Consider the following 17818-nt stretch of genomic DNA (forward strand, 5'->3'; position numbering starts at 1 on the left):
TCACCTTTGTAGCTATAACCTTTTGAATCTAGTGTTCCCAAGGAAATCAGATTTTTCTTCAATTCTGGAACATGCCTTACATCTGTCAACGTCCTTACGATTCCATCGAACATCTTGATTCTAATTGAGCCGATGCCAATGACCTTGCAGGGAGCATTATTTCCCAAAAGGACCTTGCCCCCATCTAAGGGTTGGTAAGTTGAAAACCAATCCTTAATGGGACACATGTGATATGAGCATCCAGAATCAAGTACCCATTCATCTTTTGAATCGTGCTCTGAGACTATTAGTGCATCTGCACTATCATAGTCATTTGCTACAGCTGCATCTCCATATTCACAAATCTTTTCCTTGCCTTTGCGCTCTGGACAATTCTTTCTTATATGACCTTCCTTATGACAATGAAAACATTTATACTTTCTAGGTTTCGCTTTAGACTTGGACCTAGATTTCCCTCTTTCACCAAATTGATTTCGCCTCTCTGTTCTTCCTCTGGCAAAAAGACTATCACCTGAGCCTTCAGATCTCGAATCTGATACTCTTTTCTTCAGTTCTTTTGAGTGCAACGCCGCCTTTACTTCGTCTAAGGTCAGATCTTCTCGACCATACATCATGGTGTCGATGAAGTGCTCATAAGAACTTGGAAGGGAACATAGTAGAAGAATTGCTTGGTCTTCATCTTCAATTTTAACATCAATATTCTTTAGATCAAGAATAATTTTGTTAAATTCATCCAGATGATCTTTTATGGGTTTTCCTTCCTGCATTTGAAGGGTATATATTCTTTTCTTCAAATACAGCCTGTTGGTGAGTGACTTCGTCATATACAGGCTTTCCAGCTTCAACCATAATGAAGCAGCTGTAGTTTCATCTGACACTTCTCGTAGAACTTCATCTCCCAAGCACAACAAAATTGCACTATGTGCTTTTTCCAGGTTTTCATCCTTCTCGTCCTCGGTCAGACTCTGTGGTAACTTGTTTCTACCTTCCAAGGCTTTTCCCAAGCCTTGATGAACTAGTAGAGCCTTCATCTTCAATCGCCATAGGTTGAAATCATTTTCTCCATTAAATTTCTCCAAATCAAATTTAGCACTCGCCATGATAACCGTATACCAGAACAGTATCGTAGTCCGTGAACATACACCAGGAAAGCTCCCAGGAAAGAGAGGTGGGTCTTAACAGACACGCTTAAATACCAGGTCTTTCCTAAGACAGAACTTTCCTAGACATGCACTTTCACACTATTATACCTTTCTAGTAACAAGAACAATTCTTTTCTGGTGTGTAAGATCAGACAATGCTGCAAACACAGAGCATACTAAGAATTTTCTTTTAGATCGTACGGCTTAGCATGCAAGAGCTCTACGAGCTCTGATACCAGTTTGTTGATGCGGAAGACATATGGAGAAAATATAATAGAGAAAATGACACCGAGAAATTAACGTGGTTCAGCAATTTGCCTACGTCCACGGTTGAAGAGCAACAATGATATTATCACTATGATAAAAGAGAATTACAAGTTCACTCAAGTGTTTCACTCACTTCCCAAAACCCAAGTACACCCAATATCACTCTCACTCACTTATATCTTAAACACTATAATATTCCTCACAATATTAGAACAAGAGAAGAAGAGAGAATATGCACTAAGGCTAGAATATTGGTGTGTCTTACAATGGCTTGGAGCATTCCTATTTATAGCCAAAGCCTTGAGGATCCTATGGCCAAAAACAAAGATGCTTCACCACAACCTCTTCTTCTCATTGGCTACAAAAGAGGTTACACTATAGCCACTCATTTTACTTGGCCACAAGAAGGTTTCATCATAGCCACTTCTTTTGCCACATCATTCTCTTTTTCTTTTAAGCCAATATTTAATATGGAATGTATCAATATTGTGTTGATGTGAGTGTCAAATTACAATTTCATTTTGAAAAATGCTAGAAGTACAATTGAGAAACTAAGTTAAGTTGCATGCACTTGTTGAAATTAAAAGCAGTAATTTATAAAAATTTAAAAACAAAAGTAATAATATGTGTATTTTAATAAACTTTTTAGACAGCACCACATATTACAATTAACTTTCCTCTTTCAAAATTTGGGCTTAAAGTATAATAGTGCTAAAACAGTTGTGCTTTATTTTTTTATGTATTTACATTTTGATTTTGTCAACTCACATAGATATAAAATAATGTGAGGTTAGAAGATTTGCATAAATTTCTCAGAAGATAAGATGTGCCACCCCTAGAATTAGCTAAGTTGTCGAACTGTTGGAGTTCATTTCCCCTTGAAAAATAAAATAAAGTAGTGTAATAAATTTGGATGATTGATTAAAGGAGTGTAATATCTATACATTCTTACGGTAAAGATTTATATATAATCATCATATTATTCATCATTCATTTAGATCATTAGATATAAATGATAAATGATGTAATGATAGTGTATAAATTTTTATCTAATTAAACATGTTGATGCCATTTCATTTCCACAATATCTTTTTCTTACTACTTACGGTATCCCTCACCTTTTTATTGTTAAAAAACTAATCACTTTTGAAGTTTGTGGTTGCCCTCTCAACAAGTGTCACTTCCAAAAAATCGAACCTTCGACTTTGAAGATTTAATAGGTCTTATACCACTTGACTAACTTGTTTTGATATAAAACAACATTTCATAGGTAAAGCAAATAAGTTTTGTCCTAATAAAAATATCTAGGGCATAAGGGTTTTAAGGTTTAAAACATGACATGGAGAATTTGGAAAGCAGGGACTTGGAGATTTAGATTACCTAAGTTTAAAAATATGCAACTTTACTAACTTCAGTAAATCTAAGATATTGCATGAAAATTAAATCACTTAAATGAAAATCATAATCAAAATACAATATGGTATGCAATTCCTTTGATTTACACATTTTGGATAAAATTTGAAATTAGCTTATCCAAATCCAACAAATGGCAACGCAAGGCTCAATGTTTTAACAACAAACTCAGTTTGCATGGGTGCAATGTCTTATTGTTCTGCAGTTTAATCATTCAATACAATTACATGCTCCATGTATTATTGGCTATCTTTGCATCCTTGGGTTCAAGGTAGTTGGTCCTAAGATATATTATCTGTCCCAATATGTGTATCACTTCATATATTTCTTCATTTTCATGAGTCAGAAAATATAAAATTGGAAAATATTTAATTCTTGTTTTATTTTTCTGACTAATGAGACATGTTACAAGAAGATACATGGACAAAATGAACCAACTCTTCCTAAAGCAAACACATAAATAATTTTATTATATTTCATTTAACATCTATGAACTTTATAGGCAGAATATAACACGCAGGCCAACCAAAAAAGGAAATAAAACATGAATCATGCATTTTTTCAGCCACAACCAGATCAGCACGTGATCACCATATGCTTGCTTGTTACAACCTAGTGCTTTGCTGACTATATATTTAGCTTCAAAATCATGTCTCATGTTAGAACAACCTATCAACAAAAACAACACTTACCCTGTAAAATAATTCATTATATTAATACACTTTCACAAAAATTAAGAATATCCGTTATTTTTTTGCACAAGTACATCATTCTTGTTTTTATTTATGTGATATAATTTACCTCATATTTTTATATTTTATAATAATATAATCAAATATTACAAAATGTGTTCTTAAATAAGAACACATTCCTAGAATACTCTAGGCAACAAAAGAAAGAAAGGATATTCTTATATCCTTAAAAGAAGAGAAGTGAGAAGAATCTGACAGCTGTGAGGCTCTTATATATGCATAGAACATGGTTGAAATCAATTTTATGTAATCCAACTCGTGATGAGTTCTGTTCTGTCCCTCACCTTATACTATTCTCCTTCTGCTATCACACCAGCCACGTGCTAAACATATCATCCTCCTTACTTCCTTGCACTATCCAAATCTACTTCTTCCACCTATTCACTTTAATTTCACTATCTTTCTTTTTTTATATAAAACTGTTAAATGGTAGGAACTGATTTTTCTTCAATATATGTTTCTTCTAATAAGTATTTATATCAGGAATCGAATATTTGACCGTCTTTAAATTTATTGTCTTTTTCTTCTGCCTTTAACTCTGCAAATAAAAATAACCCATTAAACAAATTGTTTTCAGCTTGATATATGTCTCCTATACAAGTCCCATGATGCCAACGGTGCCTTCCATTTTACAAATAACTCATCTTCGTTTCGTCTTTTTGGAATAAAAACATAACATAATAATAAATCATGTTATCCATTATCAATAAATCAGATACCCACAAAGGTCTATAAATGTTGTTCTTGTTTTTCTCTATATGGCTAGTAATGGGTAACATAATAATAATAACAATATTTGAAAGGTGAACAAAGTCAACAAATTTCAATGGCTTAGCAGTGGAAGACGAGGAATTGTTTTCAAACTAAAAAATGCACTGAAAAATACAAAATCAATGAAATTTTACCTATAACTAAATCAATTTTTTCAATTTCTATAGCTTTTTATCAATACCCATGATTGATAGCTGATGAAACACAACATAGAGATAAAGAAACAAGACATAAAATTCAGAAAGTTGAGTAAATGGTGCTTCTAGGTTTCCAGAATCACCCATTCACACCAACTACAATAAAACACCCGATGTGTTAAAATAGTAGAGTCATACATGAATTTTGATAAAGCAAAAAAGAAAGATTGAGAAAATTCATGAAAATAAAGTTTTTTGATGAATCAAGAAGTATAAGAGAAAATCTTAAATGAGAAAATAAAAAGTTTCTATATAGAATTGGGTTGCAAAGAATAAGACAATCACCAATTATATAATACAATGTCTAACTTCTAAGTTATATGTTTAGTTATTAGCTAGACATTGTAGTATATAATTGGTGATTTCCTTATTCCTTGGAACTTGATTCAATATAGAAAATTTCATTTTCTCATTCATGATTTTCTCTCATATTTATTGATGATTCATCAAGAAGCCTTTTTCATATCTTCTACCCTCTTAACACAATGATTATAAACCTTACACCATTCATCAAATCAAATTACAGGGAACAAAATAAAACGGGACCCATTACTAAAAATCAAATTTTGAATTAAAAACATTATTTAACTGTTAACGACTCCTGAAGTTAGGTTCAGATTATTTGCAGTTTTGCACGTTCTCCTCCTCCAATAGAAAACACTACTAATACAAAATTAACATTAAAATAAGTAAAATCTTAACCAGACATGTTATAATGAACAATTTATGTAAATTCTCAGCTCCTATGTCCAACCACAAAACGTATAAGTAGAAAGAAAACTTGCCATAAATATCAAATACCAAGGAACCAAGTTTTTTAGTGTTCTGAAATTCCCAATCCCAAACCATAGCCTAGAAAAGAAAGACAACATCACCAACAACAATAACAAAAGTATAGCAAATCATAGAACAAAAACAAAGGACAAGAACATCATCATCAACATTCAACAACAAAAACATGTTTCTTACTATATAGACACACATAATATATAATTGGCACACTCCAAATTTCTTGGAACTAAATTTATAACAAATCCTTGTCTACTTCAAACTTTTCCATAGCCATTGCATTTGAACTAAAAAGCTTTGGAACAAATAATGTGACAACATGAAACCTGGCCCATGATGATGCTGAACAGGAATGCTATCATCACTAAGGAAGAAGAATTTGTGCTATCAACACGCAATGCGCAAGTTAGCCTAAGCATCTGGCCCCATGTACATTACATTATAATCCAAACAAACATATAAACTCTTACTCAAGAATCAAGATAACGCTGAAACTCTCACTTTCTCTCTCTCACTCTTCTTAGTTCTCATCCTTTTCCTTCTTCACTCTATTCCTTTCTCTCTCTATAAAATTTTCTCCATTTTTTTCCACAGTTCTATAAAATACAAATTTACATTACATTTTTTATTTTCATAGAATTTTATGTTTCTCTGTTTTCTGTGGTAGTTGGTGGGAAGAAAACTTGACCCAAAAAAAGAACGGATCCCTCTTTTATTTCACTCTCTTCTGCTAATTCGATCTTCTTGATAAATAAAATTTCTGCATTTATAAACTCTATTGCCTCATTTCTGCGACCCTTTTGTCTTGTTTCTCAATTTCTCTGCTCAAAATTTCGTCTTGCGTGTTATTCTCCGCGGTTGCTCTGTTTCTCAGAATTTCAATTCGCGGTTAGGGTTTTATGATATATGCTCTGTTTCTTCGTTTTTATTGAAGATTCTCTTTCTGGGGTTGTTTTAGTTACGATTTTGAACAGACCCTTGTGTTGAATTTGAATGCGAGAATGATTATCAAGCGGAATTTGAAATCCCAAATGCCAATTGTGAAAAGGTGCAAACTCATTGACCCGGTTGGTGAAAAGGATGAGTGTTTTTATGCTCGTAAGAAGAGGAAGAAGATGAGTAGCGATTACTACCCTTTGAACCTTCTCGGCGACATCGCCTCCGGTGCAATTTCGGTGAGCTTTCACGGCCTGCTGACCGAGAAAGGGTTCTCTGCTTCGTGGTGCACTGAAGTTTCGTGCTCCCCGCCCTGTGAAGTGGAATCGAATTCGAACGGTGGTGGCAGTGGTGGTGGTGCTACAAAGAACCAGGGTGGCGAGGTTCAGCGGCCGCCGCTAGTTAGGACCTCAAGAGGGAGGGTTCAGGTGCTGCCATCACGGTTCAATGATTCTATTATTGATAATTGGAGAAAGGACAGCAAGAGCAGCGTGCATGATTGTGAAATTGATGACGATTTTGAACCCAAGAGAGTGAAATTCGGTTCCAAAGCACAGAAAAATTGCAATCAGAATGCGAAAAAAGGGCCAAAGGATGAGAAAATCAGTTGCAAGCCTCAAAAGTATCCAACATTGTGTGGGGGGAAGGCAAGGAAGGATGTTGGTACGAGGTTTAGGAGTTTTGATGTGAGAGAGAGGTTTTTGGAGATGGAAGGAGTTGAGTCAATGGGAAACAAGAGAGCTTCGAAGGAGAATCGGGAGAGGAAAGATGGGTTATATGGGCCTGAAGATTTTTATGCAGGTGATATAGTGTGGGCCAAAGCAAGGAGAAGGGAACCTTTTTGGCCAGCCATTGTGATTGATCCTATGTCTCAGGCACCTGAACTAGTCATAAGGTCTTGTGTAGCTGATGCAGCTTGTGTGATGTTTCTCGGGTTTGCGGGGAATAAAAATCAAAGAGTACGAGTCATTACTATGAATTAATTACATTCCGTATATAGAATTTCTTCCCTATTTAGGAAATCGGCTATTTATTGTGCTTTTCGTGATTTTGAACAGGACTATGGATGGGTGAGGGATGGGATGATTTTTCCATTTATGGATTATGTAGACAGGTGTTGAGTTGTTTGTTATTATCTATCTGTTTATATTGTTCAATTCTCATTTTGGTTTTTATTTGTGGAAGATTTTGTTGCTTACTAGGCATGATATTCCTTGGTTTAGGTTTCAGGAGCAATCTGAGTTAAGTTACTATAACCCCTCTCAATTCCAAGTGGCAATGGAAGAGGCATATTTGGCCGACCAAGGCCACACAGAGAAGTTGATAGCAGATATAAATTCAGCAGCTGCTAACACTGATATTGATGACACTATTCTGAAAGTCCTTCAGGAGGACACTGGTCCAAACCGGTATGCAAGATATCACTATGTGAACCAGGTAAATTAGCTAAAAGTCTTTCTTTTCGTCCACATTTGGGAAATTGCATGGCTGTTAAAGTCCTTATCTGATTATAATATAAACTTAGTTAGCAACTGGAAAAGTCCTTATCTGATGATATGTAGACCCCGGACTGACTTGTGGATTTGACACTCTGATTTTGTTTTGCTTTAGTTATGGAGTAATAACACCTTACCGAAATTTGGTCAAGTTTAACAGTTCATTGATTTGAATTCCCAATGCAGGATTTATTTGATAAGGACACACGACCATGTGAAGCCTGTGGGTTGGCTCTTAATTTCAAAATGTCCAAGAAAATAAAGGATTCAACTCCTGGTGGCCAATTCCTATGTAAAACATGTGCCAGGGTATGTATATCTTCCATTTTCCTCGTAACAATTTATATTCAAGTCTGCAATAAAATTGTTACAATCGAAGTTCCAATTTAGTTTTAATTTGCATATTTTGTAGTCTTTGAAAACCTTTTTTCTGGGCAGTTAACAAAATCAAATCATTATTGTGGCATATGCAAGAAAGTATGGAATCATTCAGATAGCGGCAGCTGGGTGAGTTAGTTGGGTTCTGTTAGCTAATTAAGGCTATTGTTTTTTCTTCTCAAAGACTATTGCTTTGTTTGTAATTTATAGTATTAATTGGTTTCCTTTTCTGGATGTCCCTTCTCCTTCTGAATCAGGTGCGCTGCGATGTGTGTAAAATCTGGGTGCACGCAGAATGTGACAAAATTTCCAGGAGCATTTTCAAGGTTTGTCTGTTACATGATATTTTCCTACTGTCTTTTCTCCGTATTTGAAGCTAACAAAGTGACATTTTGGTGTTTTGCTGATTGGTATGTTCTTTTTTTCTGAAGAACCTTGAAGGCACTGAATATTTCTGCCCTACTTGCAAAGCCAAGTTTGATTTTGAGTTATCTGATTCAGAAAAATTACGGTCAAAAGCCAAGTAAGTCTGTCATGGTTCCCTTTTTTGCATCCTTCAGGCCCTGTTTTTGTGGCTTAACCAAATGATTACACGTAAAGTTCTCTAGAAGCCCATGCCATATGTTAGGATTCAAGCTCATGTACCAGTTTTGATTATTTTTGTTAGGTGTTATAAAAATATCATTATAAATTTATACTTCACAGTTTTCCTAACTGTAGTGGGGGGCTTTGGTACAGGTGTAACAAAAACAATGGGCAGCTAGTGCTTCCAAATAAGGTCATTGTTCTCTGCAATGGTGTAGAAGGCATATATTTTCCAAGCCTTCACTTGTAAGCAAAAACTCTTTCAGAAGTATTTACATAAATTTTTCTCTGTCCTCTTTAGTTTCTATCTTTTGTTTTTTTCTTCTAATTGTTATAGCTTATAATAAGTGATGTTACTGTGTTTTTCTGGATTAGCAAATGATACCTATATGATTGCAATTTTCGGGATATTCCTGCTTAAGTTTGTAGTTCATCAAGAATCCGTAGTCTAATAAAATATTGTGTTCAAAGAATATTCTGTTTTGCTCTTATGATCCCTTGAAAGATTACTAATTTTCATCAATTTTTATGCTGATCAATTTTTTCACCAAATTCATGCCAAACAAAATTTGATAAACTTTGTTTAAGTCTTACTCTTGAAGCCAGTTCAGGTTTTCTAATATATAAGCTAGCTTATCATTCAAATTTCACATTATAGTGTTTCAAATTGATTGATGCTTATTTTGAAAGTGTTGTTATTATTATTACCTCTATATTTTGAAAATGATTCAGATCTTCTTGTTTTTGGGTTATGGATCATGTTCTCCACCCTCAGAGTTGTGTGCAAGTGTGACTTTTGTGGGAATGAAAAGCAAGCACTTAGCGATTGGGAAAAACACACAGGTTCCAAATTAAGGAATTGGAAGACAAGCATTAGGGTGAAGGACTCCATGCTACCATTGGAACAATGGGTTTGTATTTTATCATTGTTTAGCTATGATACATAACTTTTCTATGGCTTTGAGATGAAAATTTACTACTTATTTATTGGTTAGTTCAGTATAATACAATCTATGTACTTATGGGCTTTCAATATAAGTAGAGTATTGCCAGTTAGTACAATTAATTTAAGTTCTTTCCATTTATGGTATAGGTTTTAAATTTGGTAATATCTCTATATGTCAATAATCTATATCTATATTTGTATTTGAATTTGTAGTCTTCTCTTCAGTATCAAAATATGAATGATATGTGGCTATTGAGAAACTATGAGAAGTCATAATATTATCAATGATATGTAGCCAAGAAAAACCATGGGCGAAACGATTAACAAAGATTTAGAAATCGATGCTTTGTCGAAAAACATGATTTGTAATAGAGCATTATGGTGTCGTTCAATCCATGTAGCCATCCCGGCCTAATGGGATTAAGGTTGTTGTTGATATATGGTTACATGCGACTAATACAATATATTTGACTTCTCAGATGCTGCAGTTGGCAGAATCTCATGCTAAGGCTGTAGTTACTACCAAACCCAAAAAACCTTCTCTAAAAGAAAGGAAGCAGAAGTTGCTTACTTTCTTGCGAGGTATCCTTTTTGTGTACAACTTTACAATTTGATGACTTTGCTAGGTGAAGTTCTCAGAGTTATAATGCTAATGCAAACTATTTCCTCTGGCAGAGAGATATGAACCTGTTCATGCTAAGTGGACTACAGAACGTTGTGCTGTATGTAGATGGGTTGAAGACTGGGATTACAACAAAATTATCATTTGCAACAGGTAATATAACATCTTTTGTTTCTTACTGTCGCATTTCTTATCAATCATCAATGCATAAAGACATGGGAACAAGTTGCTGCATGTATCTATAGAATTTTAGCCAATTATATAGTGATTAACATGAATTTAGTTTGTTGTTGTATTTCCACTATGTATGATGAATTGCATGGCAGTTAAATCACAATGCATTAAAAAAGGGTGGCTCAGTGCACGAGGCTCCCACTTAGTAGGGTCTGGGGAGGGTAGATGTATGCAGCCTTACCCGCGCAAGTGGAGAGACTGTTTCCAGGATTTGAACCTGTGACCTCATGGTCACTAAGCAACAACCTTATGGTGCACCAAACTCACCCTCTAATGTATTGTGTATTTTATTTTATAGATGTCAAATAGCTGTTCATCAAGAATGCTATGGAGCAAGAAATGTTAAAGACTTTACATCTTGGGTTTGCAAGGCTTGTGAAACACCTCACATCAAGCGGGAGTGTTGTCTTTGTCCTGTGAAAGGTATGTCAATCTTCCACGATATTTGACACTTATGGTATATTACTTCATTATCTTTTTATTCTTTTGGAAATACTGCTGAGCCACCTCTCAGAGAGGTGGCAAAACAAGCCGGCCCGTTCATACCTGTTAAAAATCAGGGTTCGGGCAGGACTCGATCTGATAGAACCCATAGACCAATTGGGTTCAGGTTGGTCCAGTTGATCTAGTTGTGGAATAAGGCCATTGTCTACATGGGGCTGGCTAGAGCCACCTTTTTTGGTAGCCCAACTAACACCGGGCTCTTTTTTGGCCCAGACTGTATATTCCAGAAGCCTTATTCTCCATGTGCCCTGTTTTACCACCTATATTTTTATGTGTTCTATTTATTTTATTTTTGGGTGGGGATGTCTTGTTTTTATTTCAACCCTGTATATGTACATAATTCAGTTTTGCTCTTGGCTCAGTATACTTTAGTCCCCATTTTTACTGAGCTTAATTAGATCCCCTGGAAGTTTTAAACTTTTGTTACACTGTATCATCCAATCATGTGTTTTTTTTTTGGAACTCTGCATTGCACAACTTGATTGTTTTAACCTTATATGTGATATGCCTATGAATTCATTTTTACTCATCATGACTGACAACTTTTTTCCACTTTTTGACTGAGTTTTATTTTGATTGACTTGTTAAACTGTTTTGTAATATTACCCAATTATGTTCTGCCACATATCAGATCAACAATGAATCTAGTTACTAACTGTTTGTGGATCCCTAGGTGGTGCACTAAAACCAACTGATATTGACCCATTATGGGTTCATGTCACGTGTGCTTGGTTTCGACCTGAAGTCTCTTTTCCTAGTGGTGAGAAGATGGAGCCTGCTTTGGGTATTCTCAGTATTCCATCAAATTCTTTTGTGAAGGTGAGGTCTGCTGAACATTTACCACTTTTAAAGATATTGTCCATGCAAAGAATCACTCAGAAAAACGTGTCCACATTTATGGGAAGAGTTTTTTAGATTTGTGAAAGTATAATGTTGTAATACAGCATAATTTGTCTAATAAAGTTTCCCCCTTAAAAGTAATGTTAGCCACCAATCGAAGTGGATGTCATTCTTCGCATATTTCACACTGAAGTCTGCATTACTTAAATTTCAGATTTGTGTTATCTGCAAACAAATCCATGGTTCATGTACACAATGTTGCAAGTGTTCGACTTATTTTCATACCATGTGTGCATCGAGAGCTGGATATCGGATGGAGGTGAGGATTCACTCAAATTGACTTGGTTTGATTGATATCTTATTTTTTACAGTTTCCATTTTATTTCCCTATTCTAAGCAAATATGATTTTAGCTTCAATCATACATTTTCATTACTCATCACAGTTTCTCCCTTGTCACCTTCATAAAACATGCATTTCCAATATGAGCTTCTAAAAAGAATTAAAAGCTCCATTTTCATGCTACAAGACTAACATGGATCATAACATTCATATGGTCCTAGGACATCATTTAATTCATGCAGACAACCTCACTTAATCAATCGGATGATAGTTGATGGCTATCGTATTCTTGATGTCTCGTTTTGGCAATATTTTATTGAATTTTCTTCCCTTTAAATGCAGATGCATTGTTCAGAGAAAAATGGTAGGCAAACAACAAAATGGGTTTCTTATTGTGCTTATCACAGGTAGGCAATCTTCAATTACAAAGAAAGAGATCATTCACCTTCTTTTTCCCTATCCTACCATTTCCTTTACCGGGGTTTTTCCCCAACACCTTATAATCTTTCTGTAACTGCACATACATAAGTTTATCCGAAATTCACCTTAATCTCTTTTTATCACTCTTTTTTTCTTAATCACGACTATTATTTTTGTAGGGCTCCCAATCCCGACAATGTCTTGATTATGCAAACCCCTAATGGGGTCATTTCAACTAAAAGCCTTCTTAAAAATAAGAAAAAGGCTAGATCAAGGCTGATTGCATCAAATATAATGAAACAAGATGATACTCCTCTTGTTGATAATGCTGAGGATGAGCCATTCACTGCTGCTAGGTGCCGTATTTTCCGGAGAACAAATCATACGAAAAAGGTAGCTCGTAGAATTTTTTGTCCATCTTGGTGAAAGTTTCTAAGTTGATAACTTAAGCAATATAGTATTGTCTCTGATAATTTAGTGCTTTTGAGTTTAAACATTAAAGATATGTTAGTACTTAATCCATGTTACCAATATGTTATTTATTTTGCTAACAAATGGTTACTGTTTTGATTCCTTTGCTTTGTATTCATCTTGTAGACATCCACTGCTACCTCTAATGATTAATATGCAATTTGCATCTTAAAATGTTTACACTTTTCTCAATTTAATTTCTTGTCAGAGAGAAGCAGATGAAGCTATTTTTCATCAAGTGAGGGGTCCCTACCATCATCCTTTAGATGCAATACAGAGATTAAACAAATACAGAGTAAACCTTTTATCTTCGACATACTATGTTGGATTTTCTCGTTCGTTCTTTTGTCTTGAATTTTTTCTCATCTCTTCCCCTAAAACAGCATGTTGTAGAGGAACCCGAGGCATTTTCTTCTTTCAGAGAGCGCCTTCGTCACTTACAGGTGAATCTTCTCTTTCCTATCTGGGTTATTGGCTTTGGTGACCAAATTTCTGACTGTTTTATGGGTACACTTGTATGATTCCAGAAAACCGAAAACGAACGTGTTTGCTTTGGTAGATCAGGCATACATGGATGGGGCCTCTTTGCACGTAGAGATATTCAAGAAGGAGATATGGTATGATTTTTATGCAAAAGTATACATATGATAACATTACAAAAACCCTCCATTTGATCCTTTGTGTTGATCAATCATCAGTTACGATTTAATTCTAAACAGGTTCTTGAATATCGTGGTGAACAAGTGAGGAGTAGCATTGCAGATCTGCGGGAAGCACGCTATAGATTAGAAGGCAAAGACTGCTATGTGAGCACTTTCTTTTGCTTCTGTTCCCCCATGTTTGCTTATAGAGAATTTATAGTCACAATTATTCACATTCTTTTCCATCACACTAAATTGTCCTGGTCTCTAATTTTTGCAGCTATTTAAGATAAGTGAAGAAGTGGTGGTAGATGCTACTGATAAAGGAAATATAGCGCGGCTGATTAATCATTCTGTAAGTGTACCTAACTCAAAATCATTTTTTTTGTAAACCATTGTTCTCTTTCACCCTCTACTAGATACTCAGTCATCTAACCAGTTATTTGGTTCATGCTAATACAGTGCATGCCAAATTGCTATGCACGGATCATGAGTGTGGGTGACGATGAGAGCCGGATTGTTCTCATTGCGAAGACTAACGTGTCTGCGGGTGATGAGTTGACGTATATCTCTCTCTCAATCTATCTTTATCTGCATTTTTTATTGTGTGTCTGATGCTATGAAACATGTATATGACATGAGATGATAGTGTATGGAAATAGGCAAATTTTAGAAGTTATAGCACAAATCTTAAACTAAGAGGAATACTATTATAAACGTAATTATCAAGTTATTTTCATCTATAATCTATGATGGGGTATAAAAGTTCAAAAAGTAAATGTGAAGTTATTAAAATAGTTAGAAGTGTCAAATATACATGTGTTTGACACAGTTATGACAACTATGTTAAAGTATTTATGCTTCTAAGCATAGGTCTGATTGTGTTTTTGCATGTACACATGCATTTGGTGATTTCAATTCATTATGATGTATTTTATGTTTAGTTAATAATATTGGTTGGTTATTGGGCAGGTATGACTATTTATTTGATCCTGATGAACCAGATGAATCAAAAGTACTTTGTCTGTGTAAAGCTCCAAACTGCAGGAAATTCATGAATTAGGAAAGAAGGATTTGATTATACAAATGATAGACCAACTATTGTTTCTTCTCCCTAGGCGTTTGTTTGCGAGTTAAGTTTTGAAGAGGGAGAAAGAAAAATGGAACACTTCAGAATCATCTGAGCAATGTATTTCATAGCTCTCAAGTCTTCCCTTTTTTCTCTTCCAAAACTTAACTCATAAACGAACTCTAAGGAGCACTAACCCCATCCTCTCTTTCATAGAGGAATCTCACAGTTATAACACCAAACTGTAATTTTTATCAAATCAAAAGAAGAAGAAGAAATTTAGGCAAAATAGGAAGTGAAAAACAAAAGAAAAAGGCATAGTTTTGTGTTTTTTTTACCCTTTTGGTTTCCTTTGGTCCCTTGATATTCATCAACATCTAATAGAACCTATAGATTGAGCAACTTTTGGGCTATTGTCATCTCTGTAAATGTATCACTAGATATTACTTTTATGTTCATAGTTTAATGTTATAAACTAATTTCTTCCTTTCTTGCTCTTCTGTGAATTTGATTATTCTCAAACTTATAAAATCATAATCATCATTGGTTAATAAGAAACATGAATTGAAAATTCAGTAGCTTTAGTTAAATGATAATAAATATTAATAATAAGAGTATTAACAATGTCATCATCATGTGCTAGTGGAAAATTGATTAGCTACTGTAATTTTCACTATCACCCTGTCTGATAAAAAAAACCATTGTGACTATGATTTTCACATAATAACTATAAAACATAGTCTATAGAATTGTGTACACGGCTCATACAAATGAATATGATATAAGAGCCATGGGAATTTTTAATAAGAAAATTTAAAAAAAAATACTAATAATTCAAAGTGAGAGAACAATGTTTCAAGTAGTGATAAGTAATATTGGAAACGAGTCGAATCAAGTCGAAATAGAGTTCAGCTCGATAAAGATTCCAGTTTGAAATTTGGCTCGAGTTTGATACGAGTTATTTTTTAGTTCGAGTTCGGCTCGGTTAAAATTCGCGAACTGTTCGGCTCAATTTAAATTGGTTCATTAACTCAACTAATTAATTATTTAAAAAAAATATTATTCGCATATATAAATATAACCTTGTTTATATATATAATAATAATAAATTTTAAAAAAATAATGCATCAATCATAATAAACATAGTGTAAGCATCAATCATAATATATATATATATATATATATATATTGAACTATCTTATGAACTTAACGAGTCAAATTGTATCTAATCCAAGTTCGACTTGTTTATTTAACGAGCTCAAATTCAACCCATTTGATTCACGAACCAAATTTCTCAAGCTAAACAACTAAATGAGTTTCTATAAATATAGTGTTGGTTCGATTCATTGTCGGCATAAGAATAAGTTTCAACAGAAGAATGGGGTTACAGATCTTGATTTTTATTCGTTTCATTTGTGTAAGCAATAACGTATAGTATTAAATATGAATTGATGAAAAAATAAATAAACAAATATTTTTACTTTCATAGTTTATTTGACCGTATATGAAGTTATGAACTTTTAAATTATTCTCCAATTCATGAAGCAAAGCTTGATTGTCGTTTTATATTTTAGATAAGAGTCTTATGCCCTTTTGTAGCTGAAAATTAATAACTCTTGTAAATAGCTGAAACATGATTAAAAGAGCCATAAATTATTTATTGATTATTTATTTAGTTATTTATTAATTGGAAATTTGAAACATGACTAAAAGAGCCATAAATTATTTATTGATTATTTATTAATTGGAATGGTTAATTAGATGGATAATTTAAAATAATCATTTGTTTTTATATTTTAGTTACAATGGAATATGTAATATTTTATTTCTTTGTTTGTTTCATTTTAATATATTTTTTGACATTTTTCCGTAGTTTAAAATAATTATTATTTTAATATAGATAATTTAAAATAATCATTTTATTCAATACTTTATTTTAATATTATTGGAGTAATTTGTTTGTTTTATTTTAATATATATTTTTATTGAAAACTTCTTTTACTTTTTAAACTCTAATTAAAATGATTTTCTAAAAAGTAGTTTTCAAACATTACAAACTTTTTTTAAAAAGTTAATAAGTTATCTGAAAAAGTTACAAATTTACTTTGAAAAATTCAAAAATAAAAATGATCAACAATAGAGGTTTTTAGAAAAGAAAGAAAAAAAGGACAACAAATGATTCATATCCAAGAAATAAAGATTAGGCAAAGGATAAACCCACGACTCTGTTGCATATATACTTGATTAACTAAAACAAAGTCAAAGGTGGTGGCATTGACAACATAATGATTTGAGAAATGATAGTAGTGTCAACGGTGTGGTGTTAACAACTATGACATTGTGTGGTGTTAACAACGATGACAACGAATGTGTGTGATAATGATAGTGTTCAATGTTAAAAGTAAAAATGAAAAATAAAATCTTATTTTATAATACTTGGTTTAATTCAATTGCCTTGTAGGATTTAAAAGATACACTAGTGAGCATGATGATGGTACAAGTTGATGAGTAGGCATGGCTACATGGCTTATGGAGATGGAAGGGGGTTTAACTAGGGAGATGATGAAAGTATAATGTTTATTCTTGTCATGGTAGAAGAAATCCAAAGTAATTGAACTTACCATTTTTTTTATATATAATTATGTTCACTAATAAATTCTTTTAAAAATAAATAATATATCAAATATACGCCCAACATGATAAGAAATTTAGTAATTAAATTTTAGTTTTATCCAAATATGTTACTTTAAGTAAACTAAATTATTTAATTATTATTGTAATGTAAATTATTTGATTATTGTATGAGGACGAAATAAGTATTCACAATACTAAATTTACCCTATAGTCCTATACCCATATTTTGAGGAGTCACATCTTATATTATAATGTATTTATCATTTATTTTTATTGATTAGAAAGTAAAATATAAATAAAAATAAATATTAATTTTGTATTATCTAAACAAAATGAGAATATAAGGACCTACAAAGTTGAAACAAAAGTG

At 33.3% G+C, this 17818-nt stretch overlaps 1 protein-coding gene across 1 annotated transcript; it reads left to right on the top strand.

Annotated features, from left to right (window-relative positions):
- Positions 5899 to 14836, top strand: LOC109343509 (histone-lysine N-methyltransferase ATX4-like). Its single transcript, XM_019581842.1, has 23 exons — positions 5899 to 7226; positions 7326 to 7381; positions 7491 to 7704; positions 7950 to 8072; positions 8202 to 8270; positions 8399 to 8467; positions 8573 to 8664; positions 8880 to 8972; positions 9502 to 9637; positions 10152 to 10254; positions 10348 to 10447; positions 10827 to 10951; positions 11706 to 11851; positions 12087 to 12191; positions 12556 to 12620; positions 12813 to 13026; positions 13313 to 13399; positions 13488 to 13547; positions 13632 to 13721; positions 13824 to 13910; positions 14026 to 14100; positions 14208 to 14308; positions 14718 to 14836. The coding sequence occupies exons 1-23, from the start codon at positions 6333 to 6335 to the stop codon at positions 14806 to 14808; spliced, it is 3195 nt and encodes a 1064-aa protein (XP_019437387.1). The 5' UTR covers positions 5899 to 6332; the 3' UTR covers positions 14809 to 14836.

Source organism: Lupinus angustifolius, chromosome LG03 (assembly GCF_001865875.1).
Source record: "Lupinus angustifolius cultivar Tanjil chromosome LG03, LupAngTanjil_v1.0, whole genome shotgun sequence".
NCBI classification, from domain to species: Eukaryota; Viridiplantae; Streptophyta; class Magnoliopsida; order Fabales; family Fabaceae; genus Lupinus; species Lupinus angustifolius.

What these genes read in the sequence shown, in the direction of transcription:
- LOC109343509 (XM_019581842.1), top strand. Translation starts at nt 6,333, where the DNA reads ATGATTATCAAGCGGAATTTGAAATCCCAAATGCCAATTGTGAAAAGG. An exon ending in AAATTACGGTCAAAAGCCAA is followed by an intron (nt 8,665 to 8,879) that starts GTAAGTCTGTCA and finishes GCTTTGGTACAG; the next exon opens with GTGTAACAAAAACAATGGGC. An exon ending in GAACAAATCATACGAAAAAG is followed by an intron (nt 13,027 to 13,312) that starts GTAGCTCGTAGA and finishes ATTTCTTGTCAG; the next exon opens with AGAGAAGCAGATGAAGCTAT.